The sequence below is a fragment of the Mobula hypostoma genome, chromosome 13, assembly GCF_963921235.1.
Source record: "Mobula hypostoma chromosome 13, sMobHyp1.1, whole genome shotgun sequence".
Lineage (NCBI taxonomy): Eukaryota > Metazoa > Chordata > Chondrichthyes > Myliobatiformes > Myliobatidae > Mobula > Mobula hypostoma.
The window spans coordinates 33,451,387-33,468,697 of record NC_086109.1 but is presented as its reverse complement, the minus strand read 5'-3'; the positions used below and the strand labels follow the sequence as shown (position 1 = coordinate 33,468,697).

The following is a 17,311-nucleotide window of genomic DNA, read 5'->3' as shown; positions in this document are numbered from 1 at the left end:
ATGAATTCTGGAGGCTAATTTGTCTTTGCCTAAATGAGTTTGGTGATGTCCTCCACTCTCTTGCCACTGACTGCATTAACAGGCTTTTTTGAAATGTTTGCTCCTCATTCAAAGGGGTAGTGTCTCTCCTGCTATCTCTGTTGTGTTTCCCATTCCCATTGTCACAACACAGAGTAAATGGCCATTCAACATAAATCCTGACACACTGAGGCTACATCCACACTATGCTGGATAATTTTGAAAACGAAGCTTTTTCCCTTCGTTTTGACCCTCCATCCACACTGAAATGGCGTTTTCATCCCCCGAAAACTGAGATTTTCTAAAACACTCTCCACAGTGCGTAAATTTGAAAACGATTGTTTGGCGTTGCAGTATGGACAGGGTAAATTGAGATATCTGAAAACGCTGTCATGACAACACCACAAGAACAATGCTTTTTCTGCTTCTGCTTGGTACTGTGCAAGCACTGCCGGACGGCTGTTATAACGCGCAGCAGGTGTGAACGGCGTGAAAGTTAAATTCTAAAGTGAGCTTTTATGACTAGATCCCCTAAATTGATTTGATTTGAGTCTATCTTTAAAAATATTAATGTCAGAAATACTGCGCAGGTCTGGCGGCAGAAGATTCCACTCTCTCGTTGATCTTGGGTAGAGGACGGCTTCATGCGTGTGTCGTTTACTTTATTGTCTACGTTAATAGTTTGTTTGGAATTAAACATCTCCACTGCTTTGCTGACTTTGTAGTCGTTTGTAACTCGCAGAAACAGCTGGACTTCATTGTCTTTCTAAACGAAGAAGTCCGGTCTGCTTTTTCCAGCGGAGGTTTTCTTTGTATTCCTTGAAGACATTGTTGAAAACTTGCTTTCGCTGTTGTTATTGGTACTCTAGTTTTTGACCAATGAAAATAGCACAACGCCGCCACGGAAATGTAAATATTATACTGTTTCCTCTTCGCTTCTGTAGATATGTCTGCGCATGCCCAGTAGGTGTAGATTCGCCCAAATATCTGTTTTAGTGTGGACAGAGATATTTTGAAAAATGCGTAGTGTGGACGCCTGTCGTTTTTACTTGAAACCGGCGTTTTCAAAATTATCCAGTCTAGTGTGGACGTAGCCTGAATGGCTCCTCCGGATACCTCAAGGCAATGAATATGTATTGTCTGTGGCTTTAGCTAAAATATTCCTTCAGAGCTATCAATGTTCCTAAATAACCGGTCTAAACCTGCCTGGAGATGTGAATGATCAAGGAATGTCAGCTTCCTGGAAACCTGGTCCATACCTACAAAGTGTTTCTCCACGTTTGCCCAATTAACGAACTGGAACAACTCTGTGAAGAAAGCTGAAGTTTCGTAAGAAAACAGCAGTGAGGATGCATAATTTATTGCTGTGCTTATTTATTCTGCCGATCCTGTTTGACAATGCCACATTCATGCCTGGGTTTCATTCCCGAGCTCCATGATCAGCGTTTGCGAAACTTTTAGTTAATGATTAACCTATTCAAATTGCCAGCCAGCCTGCCCCAAGGGTGGTTTCTGATTGCAGTCTGACGGGCCTGTGTGAAGCACGGGTACCTGCTGGAGTTGAACTGAATTGACTTTATTACTTGCATCCTTCATATACATGAGGAGTAAAAGTCTTTGCGTCACGTCTCCATCTAAATGTGCAATCATAGTAATTTATAATAAATATGCGCAACAGGACAGTCAATATAACATAGAAATACAGATGCATCAGCATGAATTAATCAGTCTGATGGCCTGGTGGAAGAAGCTGTCCCAGAGCCTGTTGATCCTGGCTTTTATGCTGCGGTACCGTTTCCCGGATGGTAGCAGCTGGAACAGTTTGTGGTTGGGGTGACTCAGGTCCCCAATGATCCTTCGGGCCCTTTTTACACACCTGTCTTTGTAAGTATCCTGAGTAGTGGGAAGTTCTTCACATCTACAGATGCACTGGCCTCTCCGCACCACTCTCTGCAGCGTCCTGCGATTGAAAGAAGTACAGGATGCTCTCAATTGTGCCGCTATAGAAAGTTTTTAGAATTTGGGGCCCACACCAAAGTTCTTCAGCCGGCTGAGGTGAAAGAGGTGCTGCTGTGCCTTTTTCACCACACAGCCAGTATGTACAGACCACGTGAGATCCTCGGTGATGTTTATGCTGAGGAACTTTAAAGCTCTTCACCCTCTCGACCCCAGATCCATTGATGTCAATAGGGGTTAGTTTGTCTCCATTCCTCCTGTAGTCCACAACCAGCTCCTTTGTTTTTGTGACATTGAGGGAGAGGTTGTTTTCTTGACATCACTGTGTCAGAACTACTTCTCCATAGGCCACCTCATTATTATTTGAGATAAGGTCAATCAATGTAGTGTCATCAGCAAATTTAATTAGCTGATTAGAGCTGTGGGTGGCAACACAGTCATGGGTTTACAGACAGTAAAGGAGGAGGCTTAGTACACAGCCATGAGGGGCTCCTGTGTTGAGAGTCAGAGGGGCAGAGGTGCGGGAGCCCAGTCTTACAGCCTGCCAGCGATCTGATAGGAAATCTAGGATCCAGCTACACAAAGCAGGTTGAAGGCCGAGGTCTCTGAGCTTCTTGTCATGCCTGGAGGGAATTATGGTGTTGAATGCTGAACTGTAGTCCTAGAACAGCATTCTCACATAAGCATCCTTCTTCTCCAGATGTTTAAGGACGGTGTGTAGAGCTGTGACTATGGCGTCATCTGTCGATTGGCTGTGTCAGTAGGTGAATTGTAGGGGGTCCAGTGTGGGTGGTAGCAAGCTGCAGATGTAGCCCTTGATCAGCCTGTCAAAGCATTTGCTTATTATTGAGGTGAGTGCAATGCCAGTTGTACAGACATGTTACCTTGGTCTTTTTAGGTACAGGGACAATGGTGGGCATTTTGAAGCAGGAGAGCACTCTACACTGGGAGAGGGAGAGATTAAAAAATGTCTGTAAACACACCTGCCAGTTGTGCTGCGCACATCCTGAGTACTTGTCCTGGGATGCCGTCCAGTCCCGTGGCCTTGTGACTGTCCACTCGTTGAAAACACCTGCATACTTTGGCCTCAGATGACCAAACTGCCAGTCACATCATCTGCAGGTCTCCTCAGGGGCTCAGTACTGGCGACATCGAATTGAGCGTATAAAATAAAAAAAGATTTAGCTCATCTGGGAGAGGGGCAGCGATGTGGGAAACTCCACTGCTTTTAGCTGTGGTGTGCAGACCCTGCCACGGATTGGCATAAATGTCACATCACTTCTTACAGACTTCACAGCCTTCCCGTTCTATTCCTAATCCAATCCATTCAGAAATTAAATTCTCCTCCTTCCTTCTCCTTCTACCCCAGAATGAGCATTAATAATGCTCTAAATATGAGATATGTTCATTGAGACAGAAATATTTTAGCTACTTAGACCATTTCTGCATTCTACTGAAATGAGTGATCTAACTTTATCATAATCTATACTTTTGCTCTATATCTCTTAATACAATTTACAAAAATCTAACCACACCCAACTTAAAGTTGACAATTGAACAAGTACTGGTTGACAATTATGAAAGACAATTCATACCTCTTTAGACTGTTGAAAGATCTGGCTCTAATTTTTAAACAGAGTCCTTGGATCTAGACTTCCCAACTACTGGAAATAGTTTCTCTTTATCAAGAGAATGGAACTGAGATATTGTAGTTCACTGCTTTAAACTAATTGAAAGAGATAAGCTTGTGATTAGTTAACAAACAAGCATGTCTATTTCTTCATTACAGTTCCCTGAGAGAAACAAAACTTGGTATACAAGGTGTTTCCTGTTCTATGAGAAAATTAAATAAAGCAGCTGTTTATATCTAGTTCATATGAGACTTAAAAAAAAATTTTCTTAGCAAAGGACCGTTGGAAACAATTTACTAAAGAAAAAGTTCATGTGTGTGCCCACATCAATATACGACAATAATTGTGCCATATGTATAGATATTTCCAGACAGATTCATATCAATAATTTCATTGCAGTTATTGCTTATGATGTATTCTGTTCTTCAGCAAATGCAGGATGGAGAAAGAAGGAAATGAAGGTTATATTTTTGATTGGACGCGCATGTATTCATGCCTGCCTCACTGCTATGTTGTTCGTAGTACCAGTGTTTAAAGTTTCCTTTTCACCAAATAACTTTCCTTGGCCTCTCCTGATAACATTGGAACACAAAAGCAAGTCCTGGCCAGCCACTGATGCTTCATCCTTCTCCTTGTCCGTCTGTGTAGATGTGTAACCAGGAAGGGGTTAAATGCAAGCAAGTTTTACAACTTTCAGCGGGTGAGGACGGAAAACAAGCTTTACAACTCTGTGTGGGTGAGGGTGGGAAACAACAAACATCCTGTAGCCACGTAGCATAGTTGATAAATAGAGAAATGTGCTGCGGCATTTAACAGGAACAAAAGCAGGTTGAATCTTGATGGAGTAGTTTTTTTCTGAATCAGTCACTGTATCATGGGATGGTATTTGAAATATTCTTTCTCTCAGTGAATATTTGCCTCTGGCGCTCCAGTGAAAACAATTCAAATTTGCTCAACCTCCCCTTCTAGGTAATGCTCATCCTAGGAACATCTTCTGCACCCTCTCCAAATTTTCCACACAGAGACCTGAACTGCACACAGAACTCTAAATGTGGCTAACCAAAGCTTATTTCCTGACTTTTATACCTGGGCATGCCATATGCACTTTTCACTACTGTATCTACTTGTGTTGCCACGTTCAGGGAGCCATAGACTTGTACCAAAGAACCTCTGCACATCAGTGCTGCCAAAAATCCTGCCATTTAATGTACTCTTTCCTCCTGCATTTGACCTCGCAAAATACATCACCTCACGTTTGTCCAGATTAAACTTCATCTGCCCCTTCTCTGCCCAAGTTTCTAACTGATCTATATCCAGCTGCATCACTTGATAATGTTTCTCACTATCCACAAGTCAACCAATTTTCCTTTGTTTGCAAAGTTATTGATCAGGCCATCTACATTTGTATCCAAGTCATTTAATATAGATCACACAGAGCAGAAGTCCCAGCACTGATCCTTGCAAGCACTTTTGGTCATAGACCATGAGTCAGAAAAACACCACTCTATCAGTACCCTCTGCTTTTTATGAATAAGCCAATGTTGTATCCAATTTACCACTCACCATGAAAGAAATGGAGCCCAAATATGACAGCATATCTTTTAAACTAGCTATCATATCATAAAGGGTCAAACCTGGCACATTTCTCTAGCCATGGTAGTGTAGTGGGTAGTGTAACACTTTGAGTGCCAGCGACCCAGGTTTAATTCATGCTGCTGTCTTTGAGTATGTACTTTCTCCCCATCACTTGGTGCTCTGCTTTCCTCCCACATTCCCAAGACACACAGTTTGGTAAGATGTGGGCATGCTATGTTGCATACAGTGGCGGGCTGCCCCTAGCACATCCTCGGACCGTAATGGTCATTAATGCAAATGATGCATTTTGCTGTGTGTTTCAATGTTCATGTGACAAATAACGCTAATCTTTATCTTTAATGTTCTTTAAGCCATTGAATCATTTTCACTCTGGGGAGTATTGTACAGCTGAGTGACTGTGACTCCCTGCAGCATTAATTCTTTATTGGGCCTACAGTGCCTTCATAAACAGAATAGATTTTTTTTGTATTTAACTGGAATACTTATGGGCTTTGCTTACCTAACCAAAAGCAACGACAGACATTGATTGTTTATTTTTGGGTTCTTTTTCTCTTGCCTTTGCTTAGATTGGATATGTTGCGACACCAGTTATTACCTGTGTATGCCTTTGACCCTACTGAGGAGTTGCAAGAAACTGAGGAAGAGCTGCTCCTTGACAGTGATGAGCCAAAGGTAAGCACATCAATTTTATAAGACAATGAGACCATAAGACATAGGAGCATAATTAGCCCATCTGGCCCAATGGATCTGTTCCACCATTCCATCATGGCTGATTTATTATCCTTTGACCTCATTCTCCCGTCTTCTCCCTGTAAATTTTGGCGCCCTTACTAATCAAGAACCTATCAACCTCTGCTTTAAATATACCCAATGACTTGACCTCCACAGCTGTCTGTGGCAATGAATTCCACAGATTCACCACCATGTGGCTAAACAAACTCCTCCTCATCTCTGTATGAAAAAGATATTCTTCTATTATGAGACTGTGCCCTTTCGTGCCACACTTTTTCACTATAGGAACTGTTCCCTCCATCTTCACTCTATTTAGGCCTTTCAATATTCAATAGATTTCAACAAGATCCCCCCCACCAAATCCAGAGAAATCAAACATTCCTCATATGTTAGCCCTTTAATTCCCAGAATCATTCTTGTATATTTTATATTAACAAACATGGAGAAGGAACTTGGGAAAAGTGCTTGAAGACAGTGGAGCATGTGGGAAAAATTATGATCCTAAATTTGATACATAAAGGAAAAGAGAAATATGGAACACTTACTGGATTGCAATCATCCATTCCTTGAACTGCACCATCAGAAGAATGTGAAGGACTTGAAAGGATAAAAGAGAAAGATTTACTAGAAGAGTTTCAGGGATAAGGAATTCATTTCATGTAGACAGAGTGGAGAACAGGGATTATTCCTCTGAGAGCAGAGATCGAAAGATGTGATAGAGGTATCAACATATTAAAGGAATAAAGGAGAAATATTTCATCAGTTAAATGCTTAGGAAGCAGAGAATATACTTGAGAAAATTGGCAAAGAAACTAATGGTGACAAGAGAAATTTTTTAATGTGCTGAATGTTTAGCATCTCGAATGCATTGTCCAACAGGATGGCATAGGCAAATTCAACAATGGCTTTCAGAAGGGTATAGAATCAGCATTTGGAAATTGCCCATTTGGCAGGAGAAGCTTTTTAAAAAAAGACACATCTAAATGGTGAGAGATTGCAGAGCTCTGAGATACAGAGAGATCTGGTGTCCTGTACATGATTCACTGATAGCTGGTGTTTTTTTTTATTTCAAAATATACTTTATTCAAAAATATAATTATATACAATACACCATTCAATAACTTTACATCCTTTACATAGGTTTCCATTATAGTCAGTACATATCCGTACTTATGGCTACTCACGTGGCACTCCAGTTGTTCACCTTATCACATCATTGTTGAGGGGTATACTCCCTGCCACCCGACCCCTCCCACTCCCACGGGTGGAGAAACCTATACCGTGGTCCTTCCCCACCGGGCCCTTGGGGTGGCTGCACCGAGTTTCAGTGCGTCCCTCAGCATGTGCTCCTGCAGCCGAGAATGTGCCAGTCGGCAGCATTCTCCCACGGACACCTCCATGTGCTGGTAGATCATCAAGTTTCGGGCCAACCAAAGAGCATCTTTCACTGAGTTGATGATCTGCCAGCAGCACTGGATGTTGGTCTCCGTGTGCGTCCCTGGGAACAGCCCGTAGATCAGAGAGTCCTCTGTTACGCAGCTGCTGGGGATGAAACGTGACACTAGCCCGTCCATCCTCCTCCACACCCTCTTTGCGAACTGACAGTGTGCAAAGAGGTGGGTCACAGACTCCTCCTCACTGCAGCCCTCCCGTGGGCAGTGGGGTGCGGAGACGACGTTCCAGGCGTACAGGAGGGATCTGACTGGGAGGGCCCCCTCACCGCCAGCCAGACGAGGTCCTGGTGCCAATGCCTCATCGCCAGATCTCACCAACTGATAGCTGGTGTTGTGGTGTGGATGAAATCACCGGCGAGACAGAGACCCTGCTTCTCTATTCAACACAACAAGATACAGGCGGAGACGCTTTCGGTAGAAAGGTCTGCTAGCCCAACGTGGTCTCAATATTTATATGCTAAACACAAAAGGCAATCGCTACTTAAAGTTGTAGACAATGCATAGACAATGCTTCCTTTTGAAGCTACATACAAAACATCACACCTCCTAACTTCATCCTTTCCTTCCGACACCAACATGTGTGGGTTGGTATCCACAGCCCTTAGGAATGCAATGCATTTATTTGGCATTTTACGTGCTAACATACAAGACAATTAATATTTATAAAGTATAGATAATACTATCTTTGAAACTACAGCATCTGGTCAAACTACGGTGCCAGAAGCATCTGGTATTCACACCTTTTTAGGAAGCGCATTGTTGTGAACTCAATCCACAGTACTTTGTCAAATAGAAGTCTGGTGGCCAAAGTCATTTAAGTGTAAACGAATTATCTACCCAAAAAAACTCACTCTAACAGCTGGTTATACTTTATAGCAACCAGATAGGTAAATTTATTTTTTAATTGTTGGGGAAGTGGCACGCAAAAGCAGGGAAGATGTGTTTCACTAATTAATGAGACGGCACCAATGAAAATGTGCACTAATCCTTTATGTTAGAATGGAGTTAATGTGTTTGAAGCAGGTCAGAGAGATGTTACCAGACTAATAGCTGAAAGGGACAGGTTCTCTTATGAGAAAAAGATGGAGAGGTTAGGCTTCTATCTGCTTTGAAAAATGAGAGGAGTGATTAAAATATCCTGGGTAGTCTTGACCAGGTGGATGAGAATGAGAACTGAGAATTTAGAAATAAAGATCTCTGCTTAAAAGGGATCACCCATTCCCACCTGAAGGAATGATTGGCCCGCTTCCACTCCTAATTTGTACATTTTAAAGGTGCTTTCCAGACGAAACCATCCAGAGACCCTGAAGTAGCTTTGAAAGCATGTGGTTAGGGTGGAACAGGCTGGGGATGTTGTTCATTCTGCAGAAAGCCTAGTGCACAGGCAGATACAGGACCATCTTATAGAAACTGGAGCACAATATGGTTTGATGTTTCATTTTGCCCAATAATCCATTTAACCAAGACCTCACCAGAAGGGAATGTCTTTCAAAGGGGTCGAGAGAAAATCCTCTTATCAAATAAGTTAGTTGGAAGTTAGCAGATGCAGGGACGGAATATTGTTGTGTTGTTGTCGTCCCCCTTTTCCCAAGAAATAGGGCAGTCCTGAGAGGAAACAGATAAAGCCAAAGGTCTAGTCAAACTGATTCCCTGAAACAATGGTTTCTGCTCACTAGTGGCAGGTAGTCACCAACACTTAACTAAGCCCGTCAGATCTGCACTCTGTTCTAGAGCTGCCACTGCAGTTCATTGTCCCATACCCCGGAGGTCAGTTACAGGTTGGATCATGAAGGCCACAGGAGGAGCAAGCTGGGGCCTATACTGGCATTGACTCATTCTTCATTGCCTTCTACGTTAAAGGCCAAAGGTTTATTTACCGGGTGATAAGTTCTTCCATTTTCCGGGAACTGAACTATACTGTTTTCGAATAATTTCCCTGAATGTACCAGTAACCTGCTTTAAAGATTTGTGCAGGATCACAATAGTTACTTTTCCAACCAGAGTTCCTGCCTTCTCAAGCGTCCACTCCCTTAGAAGTAGAAAATTTATCGCTGACCATGCCCCCATCTTAATTAAGAGAGCAGACCACTAAAACCATTTAAGACTTCCACTGACATAATTGAAAATCAATTGGAAATTCTATTTCTGTGCTCTGTAAACAAAAGGGTTACGAGTATCCATGCTAGTATCTTTCCTGTAATACTAGGAGCTAGTCTTGTTTAGAAGCATCATGTGCGGCATCTTGTCCAAGACCTTCTGAAAATCCAAGTAAACAATGTCCACTGACTCTCCTTTGTCTATCCTGCCTGTTATTTCCTCAAAGGAATTCCAATGGATTTGTCAGGCAAGATTTGTCCTTTAGGAAGCCATGCTAACATTGGCCTATTTTATCACATGCCTCCAAGAACCCTGAAACCTCATTCTTAATAATGCACTCCAACATCTTACCAACCACTGAAGTCAGGATAACTGGCTGTAATTTCTTTTGCTTCCTTCCCTTAAAAAGTGGAAACATTTTCAGTTTTCTAGTCCTTCATAGCCATTCCAAAATTTAGTGATTCTTGAAATGTCACTACTAATCGCTTCACAATCTCCTCAGCTATCTCTTTCAGGTCCCTGGGTTGCAGTCTATCCGGTCCAGGTGACTTATCTATCTTCAGACCTTTCAGCTTCCCAAGCACCTTCTCCTTAGTAATAGTAACTATACTCACTCTGCCCCCAACCCTGTTGAAATTCTGGCATACTGCTGGTGTCTTCCACGGTGAAGACTGACGCAAAATATTGATTATGTGCATCACCATTTCTTTGTCCCCCAGTACTACCTCTCCAGTGTCATTTTCCAGCCATCCAATTTCCACTCTCACTTCTCTTTTTCTCTTTTATAAACCTGAAGAAAATAATTAGTATCCTCTTTTATATTATTGGCTTACTTTCCTTCATATTTCATCTTTTCTCTTTTATGGCATTTTAGTTGCCTTCTGTTGGTTTTAAAAGCTTCCCAATCCCCCAATTTCCCAGTAATTTTACTCTATTAGGTGCCCTCTCTTTTGCTTTTGTGCTGTCTTTGACTTCCCTTGTCAGCTACAGTAGCCTCATCCTCCCCTAGAATATATCTTTGGGATGTATTTTTCAAGAGGACCACAACCTTGTACCTTGTTGTTGGATTTGGAGGATTGCATGCTTCAATGACCTGGAGGCTATGTTGGCTAGAGTCGGGGCCTTGTGTTTTGACTCCTGCTGGGGTCACCCATACCTAACAGGTCAAAGGGTAGAGGCCAGGATAAAAGTGGTCCACCAGTCCTCCAGGTTCAGGGGTTCAGCTCAGGACTAACAGCCCTGACTGGTCAAACAAAATTGTTACAGAAATGGCAATGGAGAATCCTATATCTGTGTGAGACTATATTCCAGAGTCTCCAGCCAGGACCTGCATGACTGACAGTAGTGAAACCCAAGAGGAAGCTACTGGCACAGGTGAACCACACCTGGAGCACTATAGAGAAGATGGCTAAGGACAGGCAGAGATGGAGGACCTTCGTTGCTGCCCCAAACACCAGCAGTGTAACAGGCAGTAGTTAACTTTGGCTTTCAGAATTGTTCCCACAAACTCCAGCCTTTGCTGATCTGCCATCATCCCTGTTAGTGTCCCCTTTCACTCAACTTTGGCCAGCTCCTCTCTCATGCCTCTGCAATTCCCTTTACTCTACTGTAATACTGATACATATGACTTTAGCTTTTCCTTCTCAAACTGCAGGGTGAATTCTATCATATTACAATCACTAATTTTCAAAATTCAAAGTAAAATTTATTATCAGAGTACATACATGTCACCACATACAACCCTGAGATTATTTTTCCTTTGGCCTTACTCAGCAAATCTATAGAACAGTAACTGAAAATAGAATCAATAAACAACAAACTTTGGAAATGCAAATATAAATAAATAAATATAAATAATGAGAGCATGAAATAACAAGACGAAGGGTCATTAAAGTGGGAACACCAGAAATAGAATGAGAGTAGTTATCCTCTTTAGTTCAAGAGCTTGATGGTTGAGGGGTAGTAACTGATCTTCAACCTAGTGTGAATCCTTAGGCACTTGTATCTTCTACCTGACGACAGCATTGAGAAAAGAGCATGGCCTGGGTGGTAAAATCTTTGATGGATTCTGCTTTTCTAAGACAACATTTCATGTAGATGTGCTCAATGGTTGGGAGGACTTTATCTGTGATGTACTGGGCTGAATCCACTACCTTTTGTAGGATTTTCCACTCAATCATTGGTGTTCCCATACGAGGCTGTAATGCAGACAATCTGTACACTTTCCACTACACATCTATAGAAGTTAGAAACATAGAAAACCTACAGCACAATACAGGCCCTTCAGCCCACAAAGCTGTGCCAAACATGTCCTTACCTTAGAAATTACCTTACCCCTGTACCTACTTCCAAGCTCCTTAAAACTGTGCCCCCTTGTGCTAGCCATTTCAGCCCTGGGGAAAAAGCCTCTTGACTATCTGCACGATCAAGACCTCTCATTATCTTATACACCTCTATCAGGTCACCTCTCAACCTCCGTTGCTCCAAGGAGAAAAGGCCGAGTTCACTCAACCTATTCTCATAAGGCATGTTCACGAATCCAGGCAACATCCTTGTAAATCTCCCCTGGACCCTTTCTATGGTTTCCACATCCTTCCTGTAGTGAAGCGACCAGAACTGAGCACAGTACTCCAAGTGGGGTCTGACCAGGGTCCTATATAGCTGCAATATTACCTCTCAGCTCCTAAACTCAATCCCATGATTGATGAAGGCCTTTTTAACCACCCAGTCAACCTACGCAACAGCTTTGAGTGTCCCATGGATCCCTCTGATCCTCCACACTGCTAAGAGTCTTACCATTAATACTATATTCTGCCATCATACTTGACCTACCAAAATGAACCACCTCACACGTATCTGGGTTGAACTCCATTTGTCAGTTCATCAAAGTTTTTGATGACATGCTAAATTTCCACAGACTCCTAAGGAAGTAGAGGCTCCGACGTGCTTTCTTTCCAATTACATTTATGTGATGGGTCCAAGACAGGTCCTCTGAGATGGTGACAACCAGGAATTTAAAGTTACTGGCCCTCTCTACCTCCACTCCTCTGATGAGTACCGGCTTATGGACCTCTGATTTCCCTCTCCTGAAGTCTACAATCAGTTCTGTGGTCTTGCTGACATTGAGTGAGAGGCTGCCATTATGACACCACTCGCCCAAATTTTCAACCTCCCTCCTCTATGCTGATTCATCACCACCTTTGATACGGCCCACAACAGTGGTGTCACCAGTGAACCTGGATGTGGTTTTTGAGTTGTACTTAGCCACACAATCATAGGTGTAAGGGTTCCTTTGCCTCATGCTTCCTAATCAAATCTGGTTCATTACACAACACTCAATCCTGAATTGCCTTTTCCCTACAAAGCCATCTCAAAGGCATTTCGACTAGTCCTGACGAAGGGTCTCGGCCTGAAACGTCGACTGCGCCTCTTCCTATAGATGCTGCTTGGCCTGCTGCGTTCACCAGCAACTTTGATGTGTGTTGCTCAAAGGCATTTCACAAATGTTTCAAAAGCAACTCAAATTGTTTTGAATTGCTACTGACCTTGTGTCTTTTTTTATATATCTCTTTGGCATTTGGATTGTTGAATCTAAATGGATAACTGAGCTTGAGTGCCTCTGGCAGGATGACGGAGTAACACAGACCTGGCAGAGTGTACTGATATTGGCGGCATTGAGAGATGAGTGCTGTGGGTTCCAAACCACATAAACAAAATCAAATGGTTGCATAATAAGAGCAGCTCAAGTACTAATTGCAATAAAATTGTATATCTGTTCCAACAAGCTGATTCTGATGACACAAAGGTTGGGGGTGTTGTGGATAGTGTGGAGGGCTGTCAGAGGTTACGTCAGGACATCGATAGGATGCAGAATAAGGCTGAGAAGTGGCAGATGGAGTAAAACCCAGATGAGTATGAAGTGATTCATTCTGGTAGATCAAATTGGAAGACAGAATATAGTATTAATGGTAAGACTCTTGGCAGTGAGGAGGATCTGAGAGATTATGGGGTGCATGTCCATAGGACACTCAAAGCTGCTGCGCAGGTTGACAGTGTTGTTAAGGTGTACGATGTGATGGCCTTCATCAATCATGGGAATGAGTTCAAGAGCCCTCATGTAATGTCACAGCTATGTAAGACCTTGGTCAGACCCCATTTGGAGTACTATGTTCAGTTCTGGCTCACTGCAGGAAGGATGTGGATGCTATAGAGAGAGTGCAGAGGAGATTTACAAGCATGTTGCTTGGATTGGAGGGGGCAATCAGGTTGAGTGAACGGGCTTTTATCCTGGTAGCGATGGAGGATGAGAGGTGACCTGATAGAGGTGTATAAGATGATGAGGGGCATTGATCGTGTGGATAGCCAGAGGCTGTTTCCCAGGGCTGAAATGGCTAACACGAGGGGGCATAGTTTTAAGGTGCTTGGAAATGGGTACCGAGGGGATGTCAGGGGTAGTTTTACACAGAGAGTGCTGGGCGTGTGGAATGCATTGCTGGCGGCGGCAATGGAAGAGGATACAGTAGGGTCTTTTAAGAGCCTCTTAGGTAGGTACATGGAGGTTAGAAAAATAGAGGGCTATGAGCTAGGGAAATTTGAGGCATTTTGTAGAGTAGGTTACATGGTCAGCACAACATTATGGGTCGAAGAGCCTACAATGTGCTGTAGAATTCTACGTTCTATGTTCTAACAAGCACTCTATTATTAGTGGCCACTTCATTAGGTATGCATGCTTATTAATGCAAATATTTAATCAACCAATCGTGCGGCCACAACTCAGTACATAAAAGAATGCAGCCGTAGTCAAGAGGTTTAGTTCTTGTTCAAACTAAACTTACAAATGGGGAAGAAATTGGATCTAAGTGCTTTTGACCGTGGAATGATTGTTGGTGCCCGATGGGGTGGTCGGGTATCTCAGAAACTGCTGAGCTCCTGGCATTTTCAAGCATAACAGTTTCTGGAGTTCACTGAGAATGGTGCGAGAAACAAAAAGCATCCAGCGAGCGGGGTATTTCTGTGGCTGCAAATGCCTTGTTAATGAGAGAGGTCAGTGGAGAATGACCAGAATGGTTCAGGCTGACAGGAAGGTTACGGTAACTCTGATAACCAACAGTGGTGTGCAGGTGAGCATACAGTATCTGAATGCCAACACGGTGAACCTTGAAGTGGACGGGCTACAGAAGCAGAAGACCTCACTGGGTTCCACTCCTCTACCTAATAAGGTGACCACTAAGTTCTGATTCTCATTGAAATGACTTCCAGTGTTAAAGATGCCTGTTTCTTACTTTGACAGCTGATACAAGGTTGGGGAGCATCACAACATTATAAAAGAGCGTTCTTCACAAACAGTATGAAGGCTTGATCGATTGGTTCATATGGCACCAGGGAAACTCCTGATCACCGAGCATTCACAGAAGAGCTGCTACACAATCTGGTTTCTGAAAAGCAGTATGCAGAAATGAATGCCTCTGACCCATACACAGCACTGGATTACCTCGAACAGAGACAAAATGTACTTTCGTTGACATGTTTGATCCCAATGCAGAGGATTTGGTGTATTTTGTTTCCTTGCCTTCAAGGCACATATGCATGTTGTGTTCACGCTACATATACAACCCACAGAATTGTGTAGATCCCGGAAAAGTTTTCAACAAATAATGCATCAATGAGCTAGGAAGAGAGGAATCTTTTTAATTTACGATTTCATTTGACATTGTGTGTAATTATCAAAGAAATTTATAGATTTTCAAAACAATGCAATTAATACTAGCTATAGGATATGTGGGTAATTTGGGGGTATTGTAATTGGTTATGACAACCCCACTTCTATTCGGTACACTGAAAACAAAGGAGAATATGTTTTGAGTAAAGCACACATTTTTGAGTACTCAGAATTGAACACTGTGATTGAAGCCAAATCTACTGAGATTTATAGTGATACTTCAAATAACAAACCATCTCATTCCTGGAGGGATTATTGACTTACTGAGATTTTGAATTCAATATACATTGAGAAGTCTTGAATCCCATTTCCTTAGTGGAGGCAAACTCATGGTCAATTACAGTTAAATTAAAAAAAATACAGTAGATACAAGAAGTTGAATATAAAAGAGAATGCAAGCAACCAGCAAGGGAGGCAACATTTCTGGAGGGAGAAAAACAGAGTTAACATTCTCAATCAACCTTTTGAAGATAGTTTTGCTGTCCATGGATGCACTTTCAACCCTTTCTGTTTTTACTCCTGTTGGTTGCTTATTTTTCTCAGGAACTTGCAGTATCGAAAGAAAATCTGTTGCACATACTGTATTTTGGTGCTCTCTGATCGGTTGGACTAAAAAGGCACTGAGAGCGTTACAGCACTGACATATGGTGGCTTAGCACTTCATACTGATACCTTGTGCATGGTTGATAACTGTCCACCATCAGCTGCTTAACTTTATTTGACAAAACTTTATTGGCCCGAAGGGACTTGTTTCAATACTGTATGACTTTTTATCTTATTTAACTGTACTTGTGCATCTGACAGTTTGAAACAGTTACAAACCAGTTACCATACTGTGTCCCTAGAATTCTTAAAAAAAATATTTGCTGCGCAGATATTTAACCCTTGAGTTACTACCATGCCTTATCATTACTGTTGCAAAACCATTTGGGGGCCTCCTAACTTTTTCTTGTGGCACAAGAGCAGTAACTTTGCAAATAACTCAAGTTCAAGCAGAATATGTTTCATTTATTCATGTTGGTGTCTCTTAGTTTCTCAGAGAATTGAGGGTTTTATAACCAACTCAGCAATACTTCTCAGTCCCATGATGGTCATCATCTGTTTTTTAAGATAAGTATTTCTTTCTTTGGAAACTCTGAAGTAGTATATGATGTTGATGAGTGTTTGACTGACCTCTCTATAAGTTCATCCTCTCGAAACGTGGTACAATCTATTGGTTTATATTGCATTATTCATTTTTTGGCAGCAAAGTTCCTTGGTGAGGAAGATGTACACTATTTTATTCATCTGTGCATTTTTGTGAAAATCAGCAATCACTTTAATACTGTTCAATACCAAAAGTCATCATTCCATCTCAGGTTGTACAAAGAAATATGACAAACACAGAGATTCTGGAGATGCTGGAAATCCAGAGTAATGCACACAAAATGCTGCAGGAACACAGTAGGTCAGGCAGCATCTATGGAGAGGAATAAAGAGTCGATGCTTTGCACCGAGACCCTTCATCAGAACTGATCATCCTGAAGAAGTGTCTCAACCCCACATGTCAACAGTTTATTCTTCTCCACAGATGATGCCCAACGTGCTGAGTTCCTCCAGCATTTTGTGTGTGAAACTTTATAAATGCAGATCCCAAAAATGGTTATATTTGTGTCACCAAAACACCCTAAAATGTTGTGCTTCATGCTATATTAAAAATATGACCCTGGGACAATATTGGTAAACAAAAATACAGATTGCAGGTGCCTTCTGCCATTTCTGTGTGAGCATTGTCATTCTTGAATCTTACAGAGCCTCTGTGAAAAAGGTATTTGAGTAATAAAGTTTTTTTAAAACTGTAATTCATTATTCATTAGTTTCAGATGTTCAATGTATATTCATGTTTCCACTCTCTCCTTTCAATGAAATCCCTACTGTTCCTCACATTTGTTCTGGAAGCCTGTTGATGGTGTCTTTCAAAGGCACTGCATTGCTCTGACCGTAATGATCACTTCCTCAATAATGACTGTAAATGGAGAGGTCATATCAATACAAAGGCAGAATCAAGGCACAGATGCTTTCAGATTTCCAGGCCTATATCAGATGATAAGTGACACTCCTAAGACTAC

General features: G+C 42.1%; 1 protein-coding gene across 2 annotated transcripts in view; it reads left to right on the top strand.

Annotated features, from left to right (window-relative positions):
- The window catches only part of LOC134355938 (small integral membrane protein 29-like), a 34,043-nt gene extending 17,039 nt beyond the window's left edge, over window positions 1–17,004 (top strand). For both annotated transcript variants that reach the window (XM_063066476.1, XM_063066477.1), the window contains exons 4-5: window positions 5,768–5,873; window positions 14,775–17,004. In XM_063066476.1, coding sequence (XP_062922546.1) covers window positions 5,768–5,873; window positions 14,775–14,843 — 175 coding nt within the window. In that variant the 3' untranslated portion in view covers window positions 14,844–17,004. The remainder of the gene's footprint in view (window positions 1–5,767; window positions 5,874–14,774) is intronic.
- The last annotated feature ends 307 nt before the right edge of the window (window positions 17,005–17,311 follow it).